The sequence below is a fragment of the Nyctibius grandis genome, chromosome 7 (assembly GCF_013368605.1).
Source record: "Nyctibius grandis isolate bNycGra1 chromosome 7, bNycGra1.pri, whole genome shotgun sequence".
Taxonomy (NCBI): Eukaryota; Metazoa; Chordata; class Aves; order Nyctibiiformes; family Nyctibiidae; genus Nyctibius; species Nyctibius grandis.
The window spans coordinates 52,197,403-52,219,746 of NC_090664.1; the positions used below are offsets into that span (position 1 = coordinate 52,197,403).

General features: G+C 41.1%; 1 protein-coding gene across 12 annotated transcripts in view; it reads left to right on the forward strand.

Moving 5' to 3' along the window:
• KMT2C (lysine methyltransferase 2C) overlaps positions 1–22,344 on the forward strand; it is a 208,580-nt gene that overhangs the window by 177,439 nt on the left and 8,797 nt on the right. For 9 of the 12 annotated variants that reach the window (XM_068404544.1, XM_068404546.1, XM_068404547.1 and 6 more), the window contains 15 exons: positions 585–2,407; positions 3,758–3,869; positions 4,893–4,971; positions 5,093–5,156; positions 7,209–7,441; positions 11,546–13,237; positions 14,822–15,034; positions 15,479–15,643; positions 16,889–17,030; positions 17,806–17,953; positions 19,166–19,344; positions 19,454–19,608; positions 19,799–20,051; positions 20,630–20,769; positions 21,717–21,821. In XM_068404544.1, coding sequence (XP_068260645.1) covers positions 585–2,407; positions 3,758–3,869; positions 4,893–4,971; positions 5,093–5,156; positions 7,209–7,441; positions 11,546–13,237; positions 14,822–15,034; positions 15,479–15,643; positions 16,889–17,030; positions 17,806–17,953; positions 19,166–19,344; positions 19,454–19,608; positions 19,799–20,051; positions 20,630–20,769; positions 21,717–21,821 — 5,503 coding nt within the window. The remainder of the gene's footprint in view (positions 1–584; positions 2,408–3,757; positions 3,870–4,892; positions 4,972–5,092; positions 5,157–7,208; positions 7,442–11,545; positions 13,238–14,821; positions 15,035–15,478; positions 15,644–16,888; positions 17,031–17,805; positions 17,954–19,165; positions 19,345–19,453; positions 19,609–19,798; positions 20,052–20,629; positions 20,770–21,716; positions 21,822–22,344) is intronic. The other 3 variants (XM_068404545.1, XM_068404540.1, XM_068404541.1) reach the window with 3 other exon arrangements.

Here is a 22,344-nt window from a genome sequence, read left to right on the forward strand (position 1 = left end):
GAAAAATCCTGTCGCCCATGGTTTTGGGGCATTTCTTTTTTTTTAAAAAAGTGAAAGGTCGGACTTTAGCTTTGATGTCGTAATAATGAATAGATGTAATATTCTTGTTTTCATTTATAATGAAGATGTAATCAAACGTTAACTTCTGTCTGTGCCGTTTTTATAGTGAATGCTATGATGTAAAATGAATACCAGTATTGACATACTTCTATCATCTCAGGAATTATTATTTTCAATATTTGGGATTTATTTCAGTAATTTCTAAATCCACGCAATATTCTTCTTTATGCTGAGTTGCATTAGCATGTATTTTATTTACTAAGGTAGTTCTTACTGTCAGAATTTTCTATCCATTATTATTATTGGAATTGAAAACACGTTGTTTATTAAACATAATTAAAGCAATTATTTTATTGTAGTCATAAAGCTCATTTAAATGTAAGCATAATTAGTCAAAATATTTATTTAAATATCTTAATGAATACATCATGTAAAGCATTTTGGTGAATAGTTATTTAGTCAAATACGCCAGACTAGGCAGTCCTGAGAAGAAAGATTATTTAGTCTTCCATACTTTATTTTAGATATGGGTTTCCAGGAGGTGGCCATGGTCCACCATCAGGCCAAGAACGTTTCCTCGGTCCTCAGCAGCCAATGCAACGCCCTGGAGTTCCACCACAGCTGAGAAGATCTCTGTCTATTGATATGCCTCGGCCAGTGAGCAATCCGCAAATAAATAATACATCTGGGATCGCTCAACATTTTCCTCCACAGGGAATTCCAGTTCAGCAGCACAATATATTGGGTCAGGCGTTTATCGAGTTACGTCACAGAGCTCCTGATGGGAGGCCAAGGTTGCCTTTTAATCCTTCTGCTGCAAATGTTATGGATGCAGCAGCACAACATCAACGACATGCAGGGTTTATACCCAGGCAGGAGTTTCCAGGCCCAAGACAGGCAGAACCACTGAGACATAATTCTCAAGGTTTACCTAACCAGTTGCAGATGTCTACAAGTTTGGAGCATATGTCACAATCCCAGCAGGATCAAATTAATCCTGACAACCCACCTGCACTTGTAATACGTTCTCTAAGTCATCCTCCGGTTGCTGATGCATTCCCAGGACCATCTTTGTCTACATCTGCACCAAGTGATGAATCTGCAAATTTACAGATTCCCAACCAACCAAGTGATGGTCTAGAAGAAAAGCTTGATCCTGATGATCCTGCTGTAAAAGATTTGGATGTGAAAGACCTTGACGGGGTTGAAGTCAAGGATTTAGATGATGAGGATCTGGAAAATTTAAATCTAGACACAGAGGATGGGAAAGGAGATGAACTGGACACTTTAGATAATTTGGAAACCAATGATCCTCATCTTGATGATCTTCTAAGATCTGGGGAATTTGATATAATTGCATACACAGACCCAGATCTTGATGTGGGTGATAAGAAAGGAATGTTTAATGAAGAACTAGATCTTAGTGTCCCCATTGATGACAAACTAGATATCCAGGGCAAGACAGAAGAACCAAAACAGGCAGAACAAGGTGATAGAACAGTTTCCTCCCCTGAGACCCAGTCTCCACAGAAGAAATCTGCTACAGAAAATGAAATTAAAACAGAAGTACTTTCCCCAAACACTCAGGAGGAAAAGAAGAATGAAAATGAAAAAAGTGATGCAAATGCTGAATCCACAAGTACTCAACAGGCTGCTGAAGTGGAGTTAAAGGATGGAGAAAAGGCTCCTGCGCAGCCTGCTAACCCAGAATTCCCTGACAAAACTACTGCTGTTCCTAGTCAAGAAACAACTGTGCCTAGTCCGGATGCTCAGGGATCTGCTTCACTACCTGTTCAAGGAGCAGTAAGTTCCTGCAGTATTTCTGGGTCCACACCAGTCCTCTCAAGTTTGCTAGCTAACGAAAGCTCAGATAATGCTGAAGCAAGGACTATAGGATCTCCATCTCAATCTTTGCCAACACCACAAATGAACCATGCATCAGGTATTCCACAAACACTAATGACACCTGGTGGACAGATCTTGGAAAACACTTTAAATTCAAATTTGACCATGGTTCCACGAATGAACCATAATTTTTCTCAAGGGTCACCAAATCCGGGATTTGTTCAGGGTCAGTCATCTAATCATAACTTTGGAACGGGACAGACATCTAATCAAACTGTGGCTGTAACAAACCGTCCTGGTCCTAGTGGCATATCTGGTCCCCAACAGATAATGCTCCCTCAACCATTAGCTCAACAACAAAATCGAGAGAGACCACTTCTGCTGGAGGAACAGCCACTTCTTCTGCAGGACCTTCTGGATCAGGAAAGACAGGAGCAGCAGCAGCAGCGACAGATGCAAGCCATGATTCGCCAACGGTCGGAGCCATTTTTCCCCAATATTGGTATGTGGGTGATCTGTTTGTCTGTGTTCTGGTTCGTTTTTCAAAAATACAACAATAAGTAGTTAAATAATATGTAGCACTGAAAGAAGCAGGTAGATGTGTGGAGCTTGAAGGTGGCATAACAACAAACAACTTGCCTAGTTGGTACAATGGGAGTATAGAAATTGAGCATGTAGGTGGAATTCTGAACTCCATGGCAAGGCTGCTCTTGACATTACCAGGATAAGGGTAACTGTGTGTTACTGATAATTTTTGTGACATCAGCTCTGTCATATATTCTCTTTATAGTTTAGGTTCTCATACATGGTATGGAGTAAATGCATGCTTTGTAAATAAATCAAATGATCGCAATAGCTGACCTTTTGATATTTGATCTATCCATTTTCTGTTTATGGTTGGTTTATTACATTTTTTTGCAGTGTTTAGTGTGTCTCAAGGAAAGGAATCATCGAAAACTGTATGACTAACTCACAATCTTGGCAAGGCCCAGAAACACCACAAATAATTCTGCACGTACTAAAAGCGTTTAAAATAAACTGTCATTTCCTGTTTAATGTAACGTAGCAGTTTGAGCATTCAGATCAAGACCATCACTGTCATTTAATTGTTATGGATGAAATAGGAAATTTTGAGAAATGTGTTAGCTGTAACTACACTGGCCATCAAGGCTGTTTGTGCAAAAGACAAATTTTACCTACGCCCTAAGGCCGAGTTCTGTATTTGTAGTGTGGCTAGAACACGCTGTAGCCACCACAGGTGTCCAAGATGATCTCCAGAGGTCCCTTCCAACCTCAGCCGTTCTGTACTCTCATTTACCCTGCTCTGTGTGAGGCACCTAACGGGAGAGACAGCAAAAAGGCAGAGTTCACCATGCTGATGGTCTTTTCGGATGCTGTATGGGGCGTGTGCCTTTCTGCCTGTAGGGCTACTGGTAATTACAGAGCGCCTAATCCGTTTTCTTAGTACGTTAGTGGTGGTGTGTCAGTTTTGCCAACTGAACTCACACAAACAACTCGTCTTCCTGATTCTTAAACCTGTAAAGAGCATTTATTAACCTCTTGGGTCGTAGGCCAAATTTGGTTTAGAGCCCTTCTGAGACTGACCTGCTTTTCTTTGTGTGTCGTGGCTGAAAACAAGAACAGTTGCTGCTGGAGTTACTTTCCTTTGAGGACATATGAAACATATTAGCTATGAATTTCAAAGTGGAGAGGACAAGTAATGTGAAATAGTAATGCAATTATGTTGTTTTACTGGTGATTAATGTATGAACTAGATCTAAACAAGTCAGTTCCAGTTAATAACTTGTAATGTGCAGCTATGTAATTCACTTTTACTGTTTTTCTTTTATAGACTTTGATGCAATTACTGATCCCATAATGAAAGCAAAAATGGTAGCTCTTAAAGGGATCAATAAAGTCATGGCGCAGAGTAACATGGGGATGCCACCGATGGTTATGAACAGGTAGGCAACGTGTGATACCATTCTTTAGTGCTACAAAATGTAAAGGGAAATGATAGAGCTAGGGGAAACTGTGCACAGGAAATGAAAAAATTTAAAAATGGAAAAAGATCTTCTTGTCATGTAGTTCATAGTCCGTGCTAATACAAGATTATCTTCTAAGAATAAAACCAGTGTGGCAGTAGAAACTATAAAAAGTATTAAAACGCATCAGACTTGTGTTCCACTTGTAATGTCATTGGTCAACGTGGTCAACATGGCTTCACTGTTGATGCTTTTCTTGTTTTCCCACTTACTAATTATGTAATGACCCATCTCCCATGTATTGTGTTTGAAAACTGCTGATGGCTGTGTAACAGTTAAACTTCATGTGGCACCATATCATTTAATACTAAGTATAATTAAGGTTTAGCCCAAGTAATGGAATTTTCATCCTCTCTTTAAATCTGTTCTGAGGACAAAAAGAGCTATGAACTCTGCAGACTACACCATGACTGCCTTTACCATAGGTGGGGAGTCTGGGCCAGAAAGGATCTGTGCCTTTGCTTTTTATGTGGCCCTTGAAACAGTGTGTTTTCTCCGTCCTAGCACATACTTCAGTGTTATATGATAGTACATGGCTTCCAGAGGGGTACACATTTTCCTAACTCTAGTTGACTGTGCTGGTGACCATGGTATCTAAATCCATTAAATCTTTTTTTTTTTGTATCATAATATATTAAAATACAAATACAGATTTTTTTGTGTGTATGTTTTCACTGTTTTAGCACAGTACGTTATGTTTACTTCAGCTCTCTGAAAAGTGTAAAATGCAATAGCTTCAACCAAGGGCAAAGCGTTGTAGCATCAAATGAGAATTAATATTCTCCAGATGCTGGAAAATATTGGTATAGAAGTTCAAGCAAAGGTCTATAAAATATTTGGATGCTTTGTGTAAGTTCAGTGTAATACAAAAGGTTGTCTCCACCCTAAAATACCCACCAGTTTTAAAAGTTATAATTTCACTTTCTGTATATATGTCAATAGGTTTCCCTTTATGGGTCAGCCAGTGCCAGGGACTCAGACCAGTGAAGGCCAAAATCACATGCAGCAGGCAATTACACAGGTAATACGACTTGATATGGGGTTTAAACAGAAGTGTTTAATAATGATAACTATTTTTATTTTTTTTTTTAATTGAATCATGATTTAATATCCTTGTCCATATGTTTTACTGAAATTTCTAGGACGGAAGTTTGACACCTCAGATTTCTAGACCTAATCCTCCCAATTTTGGTCCTGGTTTTGTCAGTAAGTACACACTTAATAATTTATTGTATGTTGATTTCTCATTCTATAGTTCTGTTTTCTTTAAAATAAAATACCCATAAATGGATCCTGTCTCTCAAAAATTCATCCTTTTAAAATTGAGTCATTTCATCATTACGATACCAACAAATAAAGAGGTGCATGGTAAATGCTATTAGCATTTTTTCTAGAAGCTGTCCTCAAAGAAACACCATGAGGAAACAGAAGAAACAGAAAATCAGCATTATTTGAATTTGTGTGAGAATAGTAATCTATTAACTGACAGACTGCTATGGCAAAAAGCTGGTCTTTGGTTGTGTTGTAATATTCTGAGCTCAGTGAGAACAACAGTCTGTATTGATGGGGGTTTTTTTATTTCAGAAGTGAAGAGTTTTGTGCAGCATCATTCTCAGTTTAACAAATACCAATAAAAGCTTTCCAGGCATTAGTTAAGTAAGACTGGCTGGGAACCACAATTGTTGAAAGCAGAAGTATATAGCACTATTGTTTTGCGTTCCTTGTTTCTGGTTGCCTTAGATCAATTCTAAATCCTAGTCTCTATGATGAGAAAGATTTATTAGCAGAACTTAAAACTGAGCGTATGTTGGGGGAGGAAGACCACATGTAAGAAAGTGTTTCTATCACTGCAAAAACTTGACTTGGTATTTATGAATAAGAAACAGAAGTAAACGCCTTTACCTTTTCCAGAAACTGGAGTAGCAGCACTGAGTATGCAATAAGGAGCTTTTTCAATATTATCTGCATTAATTTCTGGTGAGGTTTGACATGGCACTCAGCGGTGGCCTCCCTCTGGTTGGGGGGGTGGTGGTTCTGAGCGCTTGAGAAAATCTGTTTCTCATTTCAGTAGTAGTTATTCTTACCTGGAACTTGTTAATATTTCAGTACTTTCATTTGCGTGTTCACAACGCTCCCATCTGCAGTTACTCTCCATCGTTTCCACTCAGTTGTCCCTTGAGGTTATGTGATTAGTTTCACAGCATTTATCGTTGAAAGAATGGGGCCCTCAAGACTGTAGCTAGCTCTGTGAATTGATTTAGTTGAGCCATTAGAGTCGATGGTTGTCACTACCGCAGTGACTCTTAAAGTAGAAGGTGGTAGGGACTGGAGCACAAAGAGGACACGGTTACATTGAAATCATACTGTCGTGTAGGTATCTTTATTAAACTTCGTTTACAAGGAAGATCCATGCCATATTCCTGGTTACCCAGCTCGTTGCTACAGTGCAGTCAGGAGACAAATGATACCATCACCAAACCTTCTCTCTTGCCTTCTGGGCTTAGTGCAGATCAAGTGTTATCAGACATGATTGTTTTGCCTCGAGAAAAACATCTGAGAGCAATGGACTGCTCGTAGCAGATGAGCATTTCTCATTGTAAAAAGAGTAATGTCTCAGTTACAGTCTGAGAGTGCATTTGTTTGTGGGGAGGAAAAGGCACCAGTGCTGAAGGTCCTGTGCGGTGGAGTGACAGAAAGTTATTTTTACAAAGACAATATCTTTCTTTCATTTCATGAATATTTGATGGATGTTTATAATTTTATTTTTTTTCTTAGAAGTCGTAATAAAAATAGATTTTATATGTACAAGACCCTGTTTCCTGTAAATTTGTGTCCGTACTCCCTAATCTCTTTCCCTCTACCTGATTACTTCCAGAGGTCTTCCATGTCCCTGGTTCCGTGGCAGAGCAGGGTACCGCCAGGTTCTGTAGCTGCTTTCAAAGCTACGTTTGCTCACTGGCAAAAAGTGCACATTTACTGGCTAGACGGTGGGCTGGTGTCTCTTGAAAATAAGGGACTATGTTAAAACTGCTTTCTCTCAATAAATGCAGTAATTTGGATCTGTTTTATTTACTCAGATCACTCCAAGAGCTTAATATCTCTTGAGATATCAAATTCTCTTTCAAATTTGGCTGAACTTGACCAATGGTTTCTTACAATAAGGGAGGAACCTGATTGTTAAACTTCATCTCTAAAAAGCAGGATGAGAGCTCACCCGCAGGATGACATCATATCATACTTAATCTCCTTTCTCTCTAGATGATTCACAAAGAAAGCAATATGAGGAATGGCTGCAAGAAACACAACAACTTCTTCAAATGCAACAGAAGTACCTTGAGGAGCAAATTGGAGCACACAGAAAATCAAAAAAGGCGCTGTCAGCAAAACAACGTACAGCCAAGAAAGCTGGCCGTGAGTTCCCAGAAGAAGATGCAGAACAGCTTAAACATGTTACTGAGCAGCAAAGTATGGTCCAAAAACAGCTGGAACAGGTAATTGTCTGGAATCCAAACTGATCATCTTAACACTAAGCTGTCATACTGGTATGACTCTTTCCTTTAAATCTTCTAAAAGGCGAGTTGAAATGTTTACGTACAGTGGAGCTTGTTTAAAGGGAGCCACTCCCTATCCTATTTTGTGTGTGTTACAGCATTATTCTGGATTGCCAGTGACACTGGAGTTGTAGGAGAATATGCTATGGCAAACATCATGACAAAATCTGGTTTAGTACTTTGGGAAGAGGGGAAATTGCTTGGCAAAAGGACTTGCAACAGAGTTCCTGACACCATGAAAAGCATAAATGAAAGATTCAGAGGAAGGTCTTAGCGTGCAGGGCTTTATTTTAGTCTTGAATGAACCTCTTAACTCAGTCTTTTTTCAGGTGTCTTTATGTAACGGAACCTCTTGGTTATATGCCAGTTAAATGTTACTGTTTGAAAATCTCTTCTAATTATATCTCAGTGTTAGTCTAGTTTTATGATCTGTCTAGTTCCTAGATGCTGATCATCAGTGCGTGTTACCTGTTGTATCGTGGAATAATATAGGTCAAAGGGATATCTGGAGATCATCTAGTCTACTGATCAAAGCAGAACTAGCTTCACAGTTAAATCAGGTTGCTCAGCACCTTGTCAGTCAAGTTTTGTAAGTCTACAAGGGCAGAGATTTCCCAGCCTCCATAGGCCCCTGTTCCAGTGTGTAACCACTTTCACTGTTTTTTTTTCTTTTTCTTTCTTTATATTCAGCTGGAATTTCACTTGCTACATCTTGTAACTCTGATTATAGGGAGATTAAAGTTAAACCTGTGATAGCTTTGATAAATCTGTACTTCAGCCAACGGTACTGAATGGTGTGTTCCTTAAGACATTGTTTATAAATTGTCTGGTATGATTGTCAGGATCAACTAGACCTGCTGAACATGAAAGTGCTTTAGAATTATCATTTATTAATAAGAGGGGAAAAAATTGGCATCAGGCTGCTTGGAATGAAGTCCTAAGTGATGTCTGACCCTCGAGCTCTTGCTCCTGTGTTGCTTCAAGACAAAGTATGCACTGGGTGGAATATTAGTTGGCTCGTCTTTTCACTATGTGGAAGAGGGATGGAGCAGATAAATTATGTCTACATCGTTTCTTCCTTCTTCTTTCTTTCCCTTCCGCAATGAATCACGAGTAAATGCAAAAAAAAAACAATGCACTTCAACCAATCTTTATTATACGTACATCAGTCTGGTCTTATGGTGGAGTTATGTTGAAGTAACAGCTGCTAATCATGACATTGCTGGCAGATTCATTTAGTGGCCCATAATTAAGGTTCTTTTATTTTTCATTTTTAAACTTAAGTTTCATATACTGCTGGTAAATGCCCTCCACTCCCCTTCAACCACTGATTTAGACCAGGCATCCGCTTCCTAAACAGCCCTTTGTTACATACCTAGTAGGAGCTTAAATAGGATTTTATTAAAGTGTATTTTTAAGGACCTTCTATTTGAAGCAATTCACCACTCTTTCAAATCAGATCAAGTAATTTTTCTGTAATCAAGCTTTGGTTAGGTTTTGAAAAGGGCAAAGTCTATATGTATATAGAGAGAAAAGAGCTCTCAAATCCCTGTGAATTGCTGGCCCTGGATACAGGCGCAGAGAAACCGGAGCTGACTTTGTGCAACACGAGTTTTTGTCTGAGGGGGTTATTAGCTCAGGCACACAGCCATGCAGACACACTGTGCTGTCTCTGTGGCCAGGGCAGTTCAACTGCTTTGGTGTGGCGCAGTGCCTGTGCTAATACGCTCTGCCTCGTTCTCCCCTACACTGTTAAATTCGCCAGGTTGATGTGTAGGTCAGCTCAGGTCCAGCTGGGTGTAGCTGGTGCTGGTCCTTTGAGATCTCAGCCCATTCCAAGTACAGTCACGTGGCTGACCCAGCACTGCAGATCGCGAGCGTGTGTCGTGGTTTGGATGCCTCATTGTACGGGCATACAGAGCCAACACAGGTTTAGTGCTGCATACCCACCGAGAAGTCCTGGAGCACTGCACTGTGCAGTGCAGATCGATTCAGTTGGTGACTTTATGCAGTGGCACTGTTTATTTGGTGGTGTCAGTGCCAAGCCAGAGCTCATAGAACATCTTGGACCTGAGATTACTGTGTACATAGCCATTTGGGTGCATCTGTCCTGCATTCTGGAGTTTTTCCTGCAATCTCTCTCTTGTCCTGAGCTTTCTGGCTTGTCCCTTGCCTCAGATAAAGGAGAGTGCTATCAAACATTTTTAATTATGTTACGGACGGACTTTTTCTATCAGTACAAACAGCAAATGGAAGTTGTGGAAGTCATAATCTAGTGAACAGAAGTGAGAGAGATTTTCCGTAGTGCCTGCATTATTGACCAGTGGATTACAAGCCCTTTTATTTCTTGAGAGCGCAGTGTAGTTAGGTATCTGTTGTGTTTCTGAAATGCTCTTTCTTGTCCAGTTGACGCTGTCATATCCTTCCATTGACTTCTGCTTGCCTTATGTGGTGGGTTGACCCTGGGTGTATGCCAGGTGCCCACCAAGTCGCTCTGTCACTCCCCTCCTCAGCTGGACAGAGGAGAGAAAATATAACAAAAGGCTCGTGGGTTGAGATAAGGGCTGGGAGAGATCACTCACCAGTTACAGTCATGGGCAAAACAGACTCGACTTGGGGAAATCAGTTTAATGTATTACCAATCAAATCAGAGTAGGGTAATGAGAAACAAAACCAAATCTTAAAACACCTTTCCCCTACCCATTCCTTCGTCCTGGGCTCAACTTCACTCCCAATTTCTCTACCTCCTCCCCCTCAGCGGCACAGGGGGATGGGGAATTCTGGTCAGTTCATCACACGTTGTCTCTGCCGCTCCTTCCTTCTCAGGGGCAGGACTCCTCACACTCCTCCCCTGCTCCAGCGTGGGGTCCCTCCCACAGGAGACAGTCCTCCATGACCTTCTCCAACGTGAGTCCTTCCCACGGGCTGCAGCTCTTCACAAACTGCTCCACCGTGGTCCCTTCCACGGGGTGCAGTCCTTCAGGAACAGACTGCTTCAGCGTGGGTCCCCCACGGGGTCACGAGTCCGGCCAGCAAACCTGCTCCGGCATGGGGTCCTCCCCGGGCTGCGGGGGGATATCTGCTCCACCGTGGACCTCCATGGGCTGCATGGGCACAGCCTGCCTCACCATGGTCTTCACCATGGGCTGCAGAGGACTCTCTGCTCCATGCCTGGAGCACCTTCTCCCCCTCCTTCTTCACTGACCTTGATGTCTGCAGAGTTCTTGCTCTTACATAGTCTCACTCCTCTCTTCAGCTGCAGTTGCGCAGGTTTCTTTCCCCTTCTTAAATATGTTCTCACAGAGGTGCTACCACCATCACTGGTGGGCTCGGCCTTGGCCAGCAGTGGGTCCATCTCAGGGTCCGTCTGGCATTGGCTCTATCGGACATGGGGGAAGCTTCTAGCAGCTCCTCACAGAAGCCACCCCTGTAGCCCCCCCGCTACCAAAACCTTGCCATGCAAACCCAATACACCTTAAAATAATGTACTAGGCTTAACTCTTAGTGTCCAAGTCAAGTTTATTTTCATCCTAAAATTTAAAATTTTCAAGCAGCAGTTGCCATTTTCATCTGCTGTGTGATGTTTGAGGATCTGCCTGTGAATAAATGGGAATCTACCTTGCTATTTTCCTGCAAACTTTTCAATTACGTCTTTTAAAAAATTTCACTGATGTGTGAAGATCAGCCACCTCACTGTTTCCTTTTTCCTGTCCCCAACTATTGTTATCCTGTGCACAGATGATAAGATCTGTAGAAGGATCACTTTTGGTTTAGGTTTGTATATTCTCTAGCACAGTGCAGTCTTGGTACGTAATTAGAACTTTGAGGCACTGTTATTTTTTCTAAAATTTTGGGATGGGTAGTGTTTCTGATGAAATAATGACTATTTAGCCTTAAAAAGGAAGAGAAAATAAGACTGTGCAGAAATGCTGGTTTTGCCTGAAGTTCATTGTCTACTGAAATTACAATGGTGAGTTACATGTTTTATGCCACTTACATAGTCAGTACCTGTCAGAGATGAATAATGACTTTTCTAATTTTCAGATCCGAAAGCAGCAGAAAGAGCACGCAGAGCTAATTGAGGAATATCGGATCAAGCAGCAGCAGCAGCAGCAGCAGTGTGGAATGGCACCCCATGCTATAATGCCTGGCGTCCAGGCTCAACCACCAATGGTTCCAGGAGGAACATCACCAGCAATGAATCAGCAAAACTTCCCCATGGTGGCACAACAGCTCCAGCATCAGCAGCATACAGTGGTAATCCCTGGGCAATCCAACCCAACCAGAATGCCAAATATATCTGGATGGCAATCTGCAAGTGCCCCTGCAAGTCATATGTCCATGAATCCAGCAAGGATGCAGCCTCCAATGACACCGTTGCCAATTACTCCTGGTACACCAGCTCCCGTGCCTGGTCCAAATGCAACTGCACAGTCAGGGCCGCCACCAAGGGTGGAGTTTGAGGACAATAACCCTTTTAGTGAAAGTTTTCAAGAGCGGGAAAGAAAGGAGCGCTTACGAGAGCAACAGGAACGGCAACGCATTCAGCTTATGCAGGAGGTAGATCGACAGAGAGCTTTACAGCAGAGAATGGAACTAGAACAGCACGGTATGATAGGGTCTGAATTAAATAACAGAACATCCTTATCTCAGATACCTTTCTTTAATTCTGACCTACCTTGTGATTTCATACAAACTCCACGACCTCTTCAGCAGTCTCCACAGCATCAACAGCAACAAATGGGGCAAATTCTTCAACAAGGTTCTGTGACCTCGCCTCCTGCCACAAATTTTATACAAAGTGGTGAGCGAAGGCCAGTGGGACCTACAGCTTTTGGACCTGATGCATCTGCTGTTCCAGGTGGAACCCCTAGTTTCCATAATGTAAAACAAACTCATGGGAATCTCCCTGGGGCTACCTTTACGCAGAACCAAGTCAGGCCTCCGTTTGCTTCTGCTTCATCTACAGTACTCGGTAGTGGTGCCCCCAGTGGTTCGGACGCTAGCGTGCCCCAGGCAACAAATTTCTCTGGATCAAGCCAGTCTCTCATACAGCTGTATTCTGACATCATCCCAGAAGAGAAAGGTAAAAAGAAAAGGATGCGAAAAAAGAAAAAGGACGATGATGCCGAGTCAATAAAAGCCCCATCAACTCCACATTCAGATATAACTGCACCATCAACTCCAACCATTTCTGATTCTACCTCCACCCCCACAGTTAACACCCCCAACGAACTTCCACGTCATCAAGATGAACAAGAGTCAGTGGAGTTAACAGGCCCGTCAACATCAAATGCAGGAGAGAGCCAGACCTCCCCAGAGCTGGAACATAAGCTCCCTAACAGCAGTCTGCCCCAGAAACAGCTGAGTGTAAATACAGAGACTGAAAAGGCTAAAGCGGATACGCCTACCAGCATTCAAGAGGTTAAACTAGAAAAGGCAGAAACTGATCAATGCTCGGCTCAAGCTGAGCCTAAACCAGAAAATCCAAGCAGTATTAAGGTGGAAGAAGATAAGGTCACATCGCAGCCTGCCTCTTCAGCTCAGAGTCCAGCACAACCAGCTAGCGTTCCAGCAGCGAAAGGGGAGTCAGGGAATGAATTGCTGAAACACCTGCTTAAAAATAAGAAGTCCTCATCTCTTCTAAATCAGAAATCGGAGAACAGCTGCCGAACAGAAGAAGAAGCTTCTGGGGATAACAAGTTAACAGAGAAGCAGAATCCAGCTGAAGGAATGGTGAGCCTCTTACTGGTTTCATCATACGGTGGTCATCAACAAGCAAAGGCTAGTGCGTGCCTTTACCACGGGCATTTGGGAAAGGGTGGGGAGATAACCTACCTGCACAAGGGTGGAATAAAGAGCTTTAAGGAATTTTTACCTCCCTTCGTGCCTTTTCTTCATGAGTAAATCACCTGTGTTACAGACAGAACAAGTTTTAATATGACTTCATAGTATTCAGAAATCATTAAAAAGCAAAAAATAGCTTTTTCTGTAGATAATCATCTTAAAAAATGCCAATGCCTAATATATACCAAGATGAAGGGAAGATTTTACGGTATGACTCTTTAATTACCTACTAGGATGTTTCTGTACAGTGTACGGTCTATCTGTATGCCGCTTTCTTCTGTGACTCCACCTGACTCACGTACAGGATGACCTGTGAGCCTTTGCAGCAGTATAGGGCTGGGCTTCACACCCCTTCAGCTGCAGCATTTGAAGTGTTCTGTGAATGAACCAAGTCCATGCTCAGGTTTTGCCTGTGAAAATCACATATTGTCTTTAATTTTAGTAGAGACTGTGCTCTAGGATTTTTATCAAAAATGTGAAATTGTTAAATCTCCTAAAATTGCTGGATTTCTGTGTTACAGAATATTTCTCTAATTAATTTTACTTTAATGGAAGGGAGCATTAATTCCTTACATTAATGGCAGCGTATGATTTCATCATTTCTAAGGTTCTTAAAAACAGACCTAAAGAAAATTGCTTTCTTTGCACTTAGATTTGTTGGTCACTTTATTGTAGTCTTTAATCTCTACTCAGTTCTGTTTTATGACTGCCTAAACTCTAAATACACCCTTGAAACAAAATTTAAACACATTCAAAATTAAGAGACACTGATAAAGTTAATTGTGAGCAGTGAGTAACTGAGGTAAGTGTTAGAGATCCACGGTTAAAACATATATGACAGGAAAAGTGGTGAGAGTACCTGTGGCAGAGGTTGTGGAAAGCTGTTTAAAATAATAATTGATAAAAAGAAATTGGACTTTCTTTTGGCTTGCCACTCTCTGTTGCGTTACCAAGTCCTATTCTGATGGCTTTTACACAACTATCCTTTTGTGTGAAGAATGGCTTTGCAAATTCATACTGGAAGTAGTTAAGCAAATGATACAATCCAAAAGCATTTCACAATCCTGGTTTTGTTTCTAACCTCAAAATACATTTGTATTGTATTAACTTACACACCTTTTTTCTGTACCCAAGTCTGCCTTTCGTTATGCCCTCGTGAAAATCTCTAACTGAGGTCGCATGCACATGTAACCTTATTTTAGGGGGTATTCAAAAGAAAATATTCCTGGTCTGGGGTTTTAATGATGTTTTCAGATGTCAGTGGTGTTAACGATAAGGCATAATTCTGTGTGTAGGGACAGTACAGCAGTTAGAGTTGCCAGTGAGACAGCAAAGTAAACCGTAAAATACAGTTTGTTATCAGTGAGATTTATTATACTGTGCCTGTTCTTTTAGACTGTCATGCCGTAAATTTGAATGAACTGTGCATTAAAATGTCAAAAATTCTGCTTCCCTTTCTTTTTTTCATACCAGCAGACTACGGGAAACCAGATGCAAGGTGCATTTGGGTGTAGTAACAGCCAGCTTCAAAGAACAGATGTAGGACCTGAAACCAAGAAACAGAGAAATAAGCGAACTCAGAGGACAGGAGAGAAGGCAGCTCCTCGGTCCAAGAAAAGGAAAAAAGAGGAAGAAGAAAAGCAAGCTATTTACCCTAACGCTGATACATTCATCCAGTTGAAACAGGTAGGTATGCAGATGGTGGGTGATGCATCAAGAGGCCACTTGAATGAGTGGACGTCTTGTCATGGAAATGAAATTGATCATTAAGTTGAATTTTGAGTACAAGGTAGAGAGAATTAAAAATTCCACAAAACTCAGAAATTTAAAGTTTTGGTTTTATTTCAGTTTGGAAGATCTACTGACGTGGCATGCACTTGGTAATCTCAAAGCCATGGAGTTCCTGTCAGCTCTGGCAGCCTCTGTGGCTGCACTGCCAGGGAACCAGAGCTGCAGCTCCAATGGGCAGGGGACCACCTTCCTTAACAAACAGAGAGGCCTGTGTTTGGCACGGTTTTCAAATTCTGATTTTTTTTTTAAATTAGAAACGCTTCTACTGAATTTTGGAGATCTGCAATGCTTCTATGTTATAGTTAATTAATTTCTAACTTTTTTTTTCTTTTAATATAGCAGCTTTCTCTTCTGCCTTTGATGGAACCAATAATTGGAGTGAGCTTTGCACACTTTCTTCCCTACGGCAGTGGCCAGCTAAATGGTGGTAATCGACTTGTAGGAAGTTTTGGTAGTGCTACTCTTGATGGGGCTTCAGATTACTACTCCCAGCTCATTTACAAGGTACAGTTTCAATCTGTATTTCCATTGCGTGCTCTCTGTGGGAAGAGAAGTCCATGACATTATTACTGTTAGCTGGTTAGAGTTCCTGCCTTGTATGAAACCAGAAGAAAATCATTTTCTGTTGCTAGACTAGATAGATGGTGCAGCGTTGAAACAGTCGTCATTGTTTTACTGTCTGAGAGTAGAAATCTGTTCTAGAAACTGTTGTAAACTAATTAAAAACTACAAGTATTCCCTTTCTGAATAGTGAAAATTGTAATTACAGTTTTATGGAGCAGAGAAGGCTGAATTCTCAGTACTTTACAAAGTCATTGAAAGCATTAAAGCATTTCTTAATGTGAATTAAATGGGAAATAGACTTTCCTTATTTGTCCACTAAGCCCTAACTAAGAACCTGAGAACTCTGAACAAAATAGACTGTTTGTTGACGAGTTGATGACACACAGAATTTAAAACTCAGTCTCTGAGATCCGAGTGGCAATACTGGGAGAGCAGCAAGACAGCGAACAGACAGAATCAAATTTGCTGCTTGACTACCATAATATAAAAACTTCAGTAACTTATTAAAAACCGGTGGTGTTTACTGCAGCCTTGTGTGGCCTGTAAGCTGAGAATGTGACCTAGCAGAAATAGTCACTGTGGTCAAAAATTAATAAGAATACTAAATTTGTAAGCATGGCTGCAACAAGAACAGATATTGAAGTTCCATTTAATTTTTGTTTAAAATACAGGCAGTTAAGTAAGCTAGTGAGAAGTAACCTGGAGTGTGAACTTGCAGAGCATTTGCTTCTCCATGGTAACTGCTTCAGTGGAAGCTCATCCTGTGCTAAATGGGAGGTAGCTTCCCTTTTAGTGATGGAGAGTCACTCTGGAACAGCTCTCAATCTTAAGTTCAGACGTTTGCTTAAAATGTAGGAATTTGTTGGGGCTCTCAAACCATTCCTAAAAGAATTCTTTGTGCTTTTCTATAAATAATTTAGCTCTATCTTCTTGCAGTAATGTATACTCCTCATGTAAACTTATTTCTCTGATAATACCATTGATGTAAGAAAAGCAAAACTTCGTGTCTTTTATAGCAGATACTTCTATGTATTTGGTCACATACTTGAGCATTAACTATCGCTTCTTACAAGTGGTACCTCTGGGTGTAAAAATATGAGTGTGTTACATTATCTAGTACTAGAACAAGGCAAGTTTTCACCCTGTGTTCCATGGCTGATGTACGGTTCTTTTAATCTCATGCAGCAGAACAATCTGAGCAATCCTCCGACACCCCCAGCCTCTCTCCCTCCCACACCACCCCCAGTGGCGTGCCAGAAGTTGGTCAATGGCTTTGCAACCACTGAGGAACTTGCTGGCAAGGCTGGTATGTTAGGAGGTCATGATGGTAAGGCTAATACATATTGTTTCTGTAATAAGTGAGTCAAGTTTGTAGCAAATTCCAAAATAGATAACTGGGATGCTTTTCAGTTGCTATAGTCGTCTTTTATAAAAACAGTATGCCTGGACTCTTCAAGGTTGTAATCATTATTATCCAGCTTCATTTTACACCAGCATAATGTCAAATGATAGACTTTTCCCTTTGCCTTTCAACAACTTGTTGAAGCACTCTTCAGGAATGAAAAAGAAAACCTTAAAATCAATCTTTATGTCCAGTACAAATGACTAACCAGTTAGTTGAGTGAGTTCAAAAGCAGTCTCCCTGCAATGTATCCCCAGCAGGCTTTATCTGTAGTCAGTATTTTCTGATGCTTGTAATTTGGTCAACTTAAAATTTCTTTCTAATAAATAAAACTTTATACTGCCTTTCCATAAGGACTGTTCAGTGATTAAAATCCTTTTTTCCAACCCCTTTTCCTTTGTTGTTACAAAGTTGTTGATTTTTTTTTTTAAGCAAAAGAATATCCTCGCCTACTGGCAGAAAGCACGCTCAGAAGCCTTTTGAGCCCTTTTTGCTCAAAATTTTACAGGTTTTTGTAAATACAGAGATTAATCATGAACAGTCACAATTTTTTGAACTACAAGTGGCTGAGAGTGGTGTTACCATCTGCTGTAATGCCTTGGTTGTAGCAGGGGGAGCCACCAATACCCCGAGACACAGAATGTATGTCAATGGAAGAGCTGTGCAGATGTCTCACTGTGCTGTGCATTTCTGTTTTTAGTTACCAAAGCTCTGGGACCAAAGCAGTTCCAGTTGCCTTTCAGACCACAAGATGATTTATTAGCAAGAGCAATGGCTCAGGGCCCTAAAACTGTGGATGTTCCTGCTTCACTTCCAACACCACCTCACAACAATCAGGAGGAGTTAAGGTAGGTTTTCCTTGATATCTTCAAATACGTATTTGGAGCAGTTTCTGTCATCTTTCAGTAGGAGATGAGACTGTGAAGAAACAAAATCCATGGTGCACGGCCACACAGTGCAGAGAGTGTAATAGGATCATTTGTCTTAGTTAACTCTTAGCATTCTGCATGCAGAGAGCAGCATAGTGAAATAGGTGATTTCTGCCACTGCTGGACCTTAGATCCTGTTTAAATTGTTAAGTATTCATTACCTTGCTCTCATAAAAGTGGAAGAAAAATATGTACATATTTTTTCAGGGAGCAACATGGTACTGTTGTACCGTGACAGTACACGACTGCTGTACCAGACGGCAGTACTGTGCAAGTGTCAGACAGCCTGAAGACTCCCCAGCTCTACTCAGTTTCTGTTACCATGTGAGAAATGCTTGCTAGAACTTGAGGGTCCCTACACAGATCTTCCCTTTTGCCTCCCTTTCACTCGCCTAACCAAAAGTTGGGTGGCTTTGAAGCACTGCAGCCTGTGTGTGGACAAGGGGGGATAGACCGGAGAGACCTTCTAGCAGCCTTGCAGTACCTGAAGGGGCCTACAGGAAGGCTGGAGAGGGGCTTTTTACAAGGGCAAGTAGTGACAGGATGAGGGGGAATGGTTTTAAACTGAAAGAGGGGAGATTTAGATTAGATATTAGGAAGAAATTCTTTGCTGTGAGGGTGGTGAGACACTGGCCCAGGCTGGCCAGAGAAGCTGTGGCTGCCCCCTCCCTGTCAGTGTTCAGGGCCAGGTTGGATGGGGCTTTGAGCAGCCTCGTCTAGTGGAAGGTGTCTCTGCCTGTGGCAGGGGGGGGTTGGAACTAGATGATCTTTAAGGTCCCTTCCAACCCAAACCATTCTATGATGATCTATGATCTATACACTTAAACCAGAAAGTTTAAATATTAAATACTAATTTTTTACACAGGTAGATGGAGGCATGGGGAACAGACAGTTCTGTGATGAAGCCTGGGCTTTGTTAGTGCCTCTGCTTTTCTTTATGTATCTTTCCTAAGAAACCACCGTGTGCAGTGGAGTATGAGATACTCGCGAGTAACGGCCTACCACATAATTGCGTTCCATGACTGGTAGCAAGAAGCAGGTTCATTGTAGCTCCCTGTCATGGTTTATACCTTTGTCTTACCAAAGGTTTTTAGACTGTTTCCAAAACAGCTCTTTTGGGTTCTGTTCCAGGGTTCAAGATCACTGTGAGGACAGGGACACTCCGGACAGCTTTGTTCCTTCTTCCTCTCCTGAAAGTGTGGTGGGAATGGAAATTAGTAGGTATCCAGACTTGTCGGTTGTAAAGGAGGAGAACCCAGAACCTGTACCATCTCCCATCATTCCCATCCTACCTAGCAGTACTGGAAAAGGTGAGACTGCAGCAGAGCAAACAGAACTAGACGACTTTTTTTTTTTTTTTTTTTTATTGGCATTCATGTGCATGTAGGATTAACCTGGTGTATTTTGTTTTATTTTCAGGTTCAGAAGCCAAAAGGAACTATATAAAATCAGAACCCGGTTCAGGAGCATTACCTGGTTCTGGCTTTTTTGCCTCTCAGCTTGGACCATCCCAGAATGGTCCTAAATCTGGCCTTATATCTGTAGCAATTACTTTACATCCCACAGCTGCTGAGGTAAAAAAATAAGCTTGTATTACATATATAACATACAACAGCAGTTAACACATTTTATATATAGTGAATCTGAAGGGATTACAGCACAGTACAATAAAGGAGCTGTTGCAGTCTTCTAATAATTTATATTACTCTGTCTTAACTGCCTGTCTGATGAAAACAAAGGGTATGTTTTTATTATTGTTTTTAGAACATCAGTAGCGTTGTAGCGGCATTCTCCAACCTGCTCCATGTCAGAATTCCCAACAGTTACGAGGTTAGTAACGCTCCAGACGTCCCATCCTCCATGTCTACCGCCAACAGTCACAGAGTGAACCCATCTGTGGAGTACAGGCAACACTTACTACTTCAGGGTCCTCAGGCAGGATCCATGGGACCTGCCAGGATCGTTGGCTCTTACGGGCTGAAGCAACCTAATGTGCCATTTCCTGCAAACAGCAATGGTGAGTGGGCACTAATTCTTTTCAGTTTTCAGTACCAAAATTTTAATGCATTTCAGCCTCATAAATTCATGCTCTAGAATTAAATAATTGATTCTTATTCTAAATAATACTTTTCTCTTCTTACGTCGTCAGTACATGTGAACCTGCTCCTGATGTTAACCATAACTTAATAGGTCTGATCCATCTCCGATTTCCATTGTTATCTGTATCACTGTCCGTGAGGTATTTCTTCCTATAGTTTCCAATATTATTAGGTTTTTTTATCCAGTCTGATTTTAAATCCATCATTCAGAAGGATTGTTCCTATGCTGAAAAACTTGACATAGTTGTTTAAGCAGGTATTCCTGTGTTGGTTTAGTTATTCATTTCTTATACAAGAATGTATTTTTGCTTTGTTGTTCACACAGCTGGTTTTGGTCTAGCTTAAACAATCTCCCCATCAGGATGTAGTTTAAAGCTTGCCTTCCATGCCTCCTTCCAGGAGGATGCTACTCCTCCAGACCACTGAAGAATACTGTGACTTCTCATAGATTTGGTTTAATCTGATACAGCTTCTAACAGACTTATCTGTTTTCTAGGTGTAGCTGGCTATAAGGATCACAGTCAGAATAATGCAGAAGGCTCAGCATTGAGACCTCGATGGTGCTCTCATTGCAAAGTTGTGGTTCTTGGCAGTGGTGTGCGGAAGTCCTGCAAGGACCTGCCTTTCCTTAAACAGGTACTGCAGTGGAAGGGTAGTTTCTTGCCTGTAATGGTCAGTGAGCAAATGAAGGCAACAGAGACAACTGCTTGTCATGCCGACTGATACCACTGCCAAGTTTCTTTGTTGTCTCCCTTCTGCATGTTCTAATTCAGGATGGGATATTCAAGCACGTTTGTAGTACAAATAAGAAATGGCAAAGTTGTTACTTACATAAATTGAATTTCAGTAAATTTCATAAAATAGGTCCTATATATGGCAGCTTCCTGAATTCTGCTACTAACCTCTTTCCGTTCAGGAAACCTTAATTCAAAAGGTACCTATTTGTAAGGCAGCGCCGTGTTGCCACGTCAGGAAGTCACTGTAAGAGCAAGAACACTTGTACTCTTTTTGAGCAGGAATGAGATTTCAGTCTCAGTCTCTTGTTTTTGCATTGGGAACTGTCATTCATTCGAAAAGTACCATTGGTCTTTGAATGAGATTGAGCTAATTATGTACCAAAGGTATATAGTCAAAACTGATACACAAAAGTAATGGGTTCCTGTAGTCAGAGAAGCACTGAATTCCCAGTAGTGTTTTGCAGATGGATCAGGAGATAAAACAGTATGGTCTGTCTTTGATTAGGCTGAAATGAGACATTCTTTTGCCATCTAAAGATAAAAGAAAATGGGTTTTACTTTGCAAGTGTGCCTACGGAGCAGATGGGTGCATGGTATAGAGTGCTTTATTTTGATTGTTAAACTTCTGTTAAAGGCAAGAAATGCTGAACAACAAGGTTGTAGGTGGTGGTAACATTAGATCTGTCAAATAATCAAGTATTTATATCACAGTACCACTCATTAATTCACAAATGTTCTACAAATAAAGAGTTTTTAGCCAGATTGGAAGACTTGTTTCATTACACTTACTATGTGAAGAATGGTAGTAAAATGCACTTCTGATGGTAATCTGTGTTTGATTCCCAGGATTCCCAAGAAGGCTCTGACAAAATGAAGGACATTGTATTCTGTAGCAACAACTGCTTTGTTCTTTATTCAGCAGCTGTGCAAGCAAAAAACTCAGAGAACAAAGTGAGTATCAAATGCTGGTAGACCCCAGCGAGCAGAAACTATCGCAGCTATTTTTTGAAGAACTGTCGTGTGGGGGCGGGAGGGAGAGGCGGGAGTTTGCACTTTGTTTTAAAGGTTTATAAAGGAATTGTTCTATATTTGGCTGTTGAGATTCTGAACCAGCAGCAGGAGGTAAAATTCAGATTTGCAGAGCCTTCTGTCTGACAGAGGTGCGTGGCAGAACAGTCGCCACCTTTTGCTGTCCTCACGGGCTTTGGAGATGCGGTCTCAAAAAAGTAGTCACGTAACTTCTCTGGGCGTTGTGCAAAACCATAAATACACCTTTAAAGGCTGTTTTCTGCATTTTGATTTGGCTTATATAGAACAAAAAAAATTACAACTGTGCAAACAATAACTGAACGGCAATTTTGCAAGGGCCTTTATTTGCTTAATATAACTGGAAAAATAATCTTATTCTGTTACTTTATTTGGGCAAAGTTGGCATTTTCAAGCGTTAATTACCAAAACATTAATGAAGAGCCTG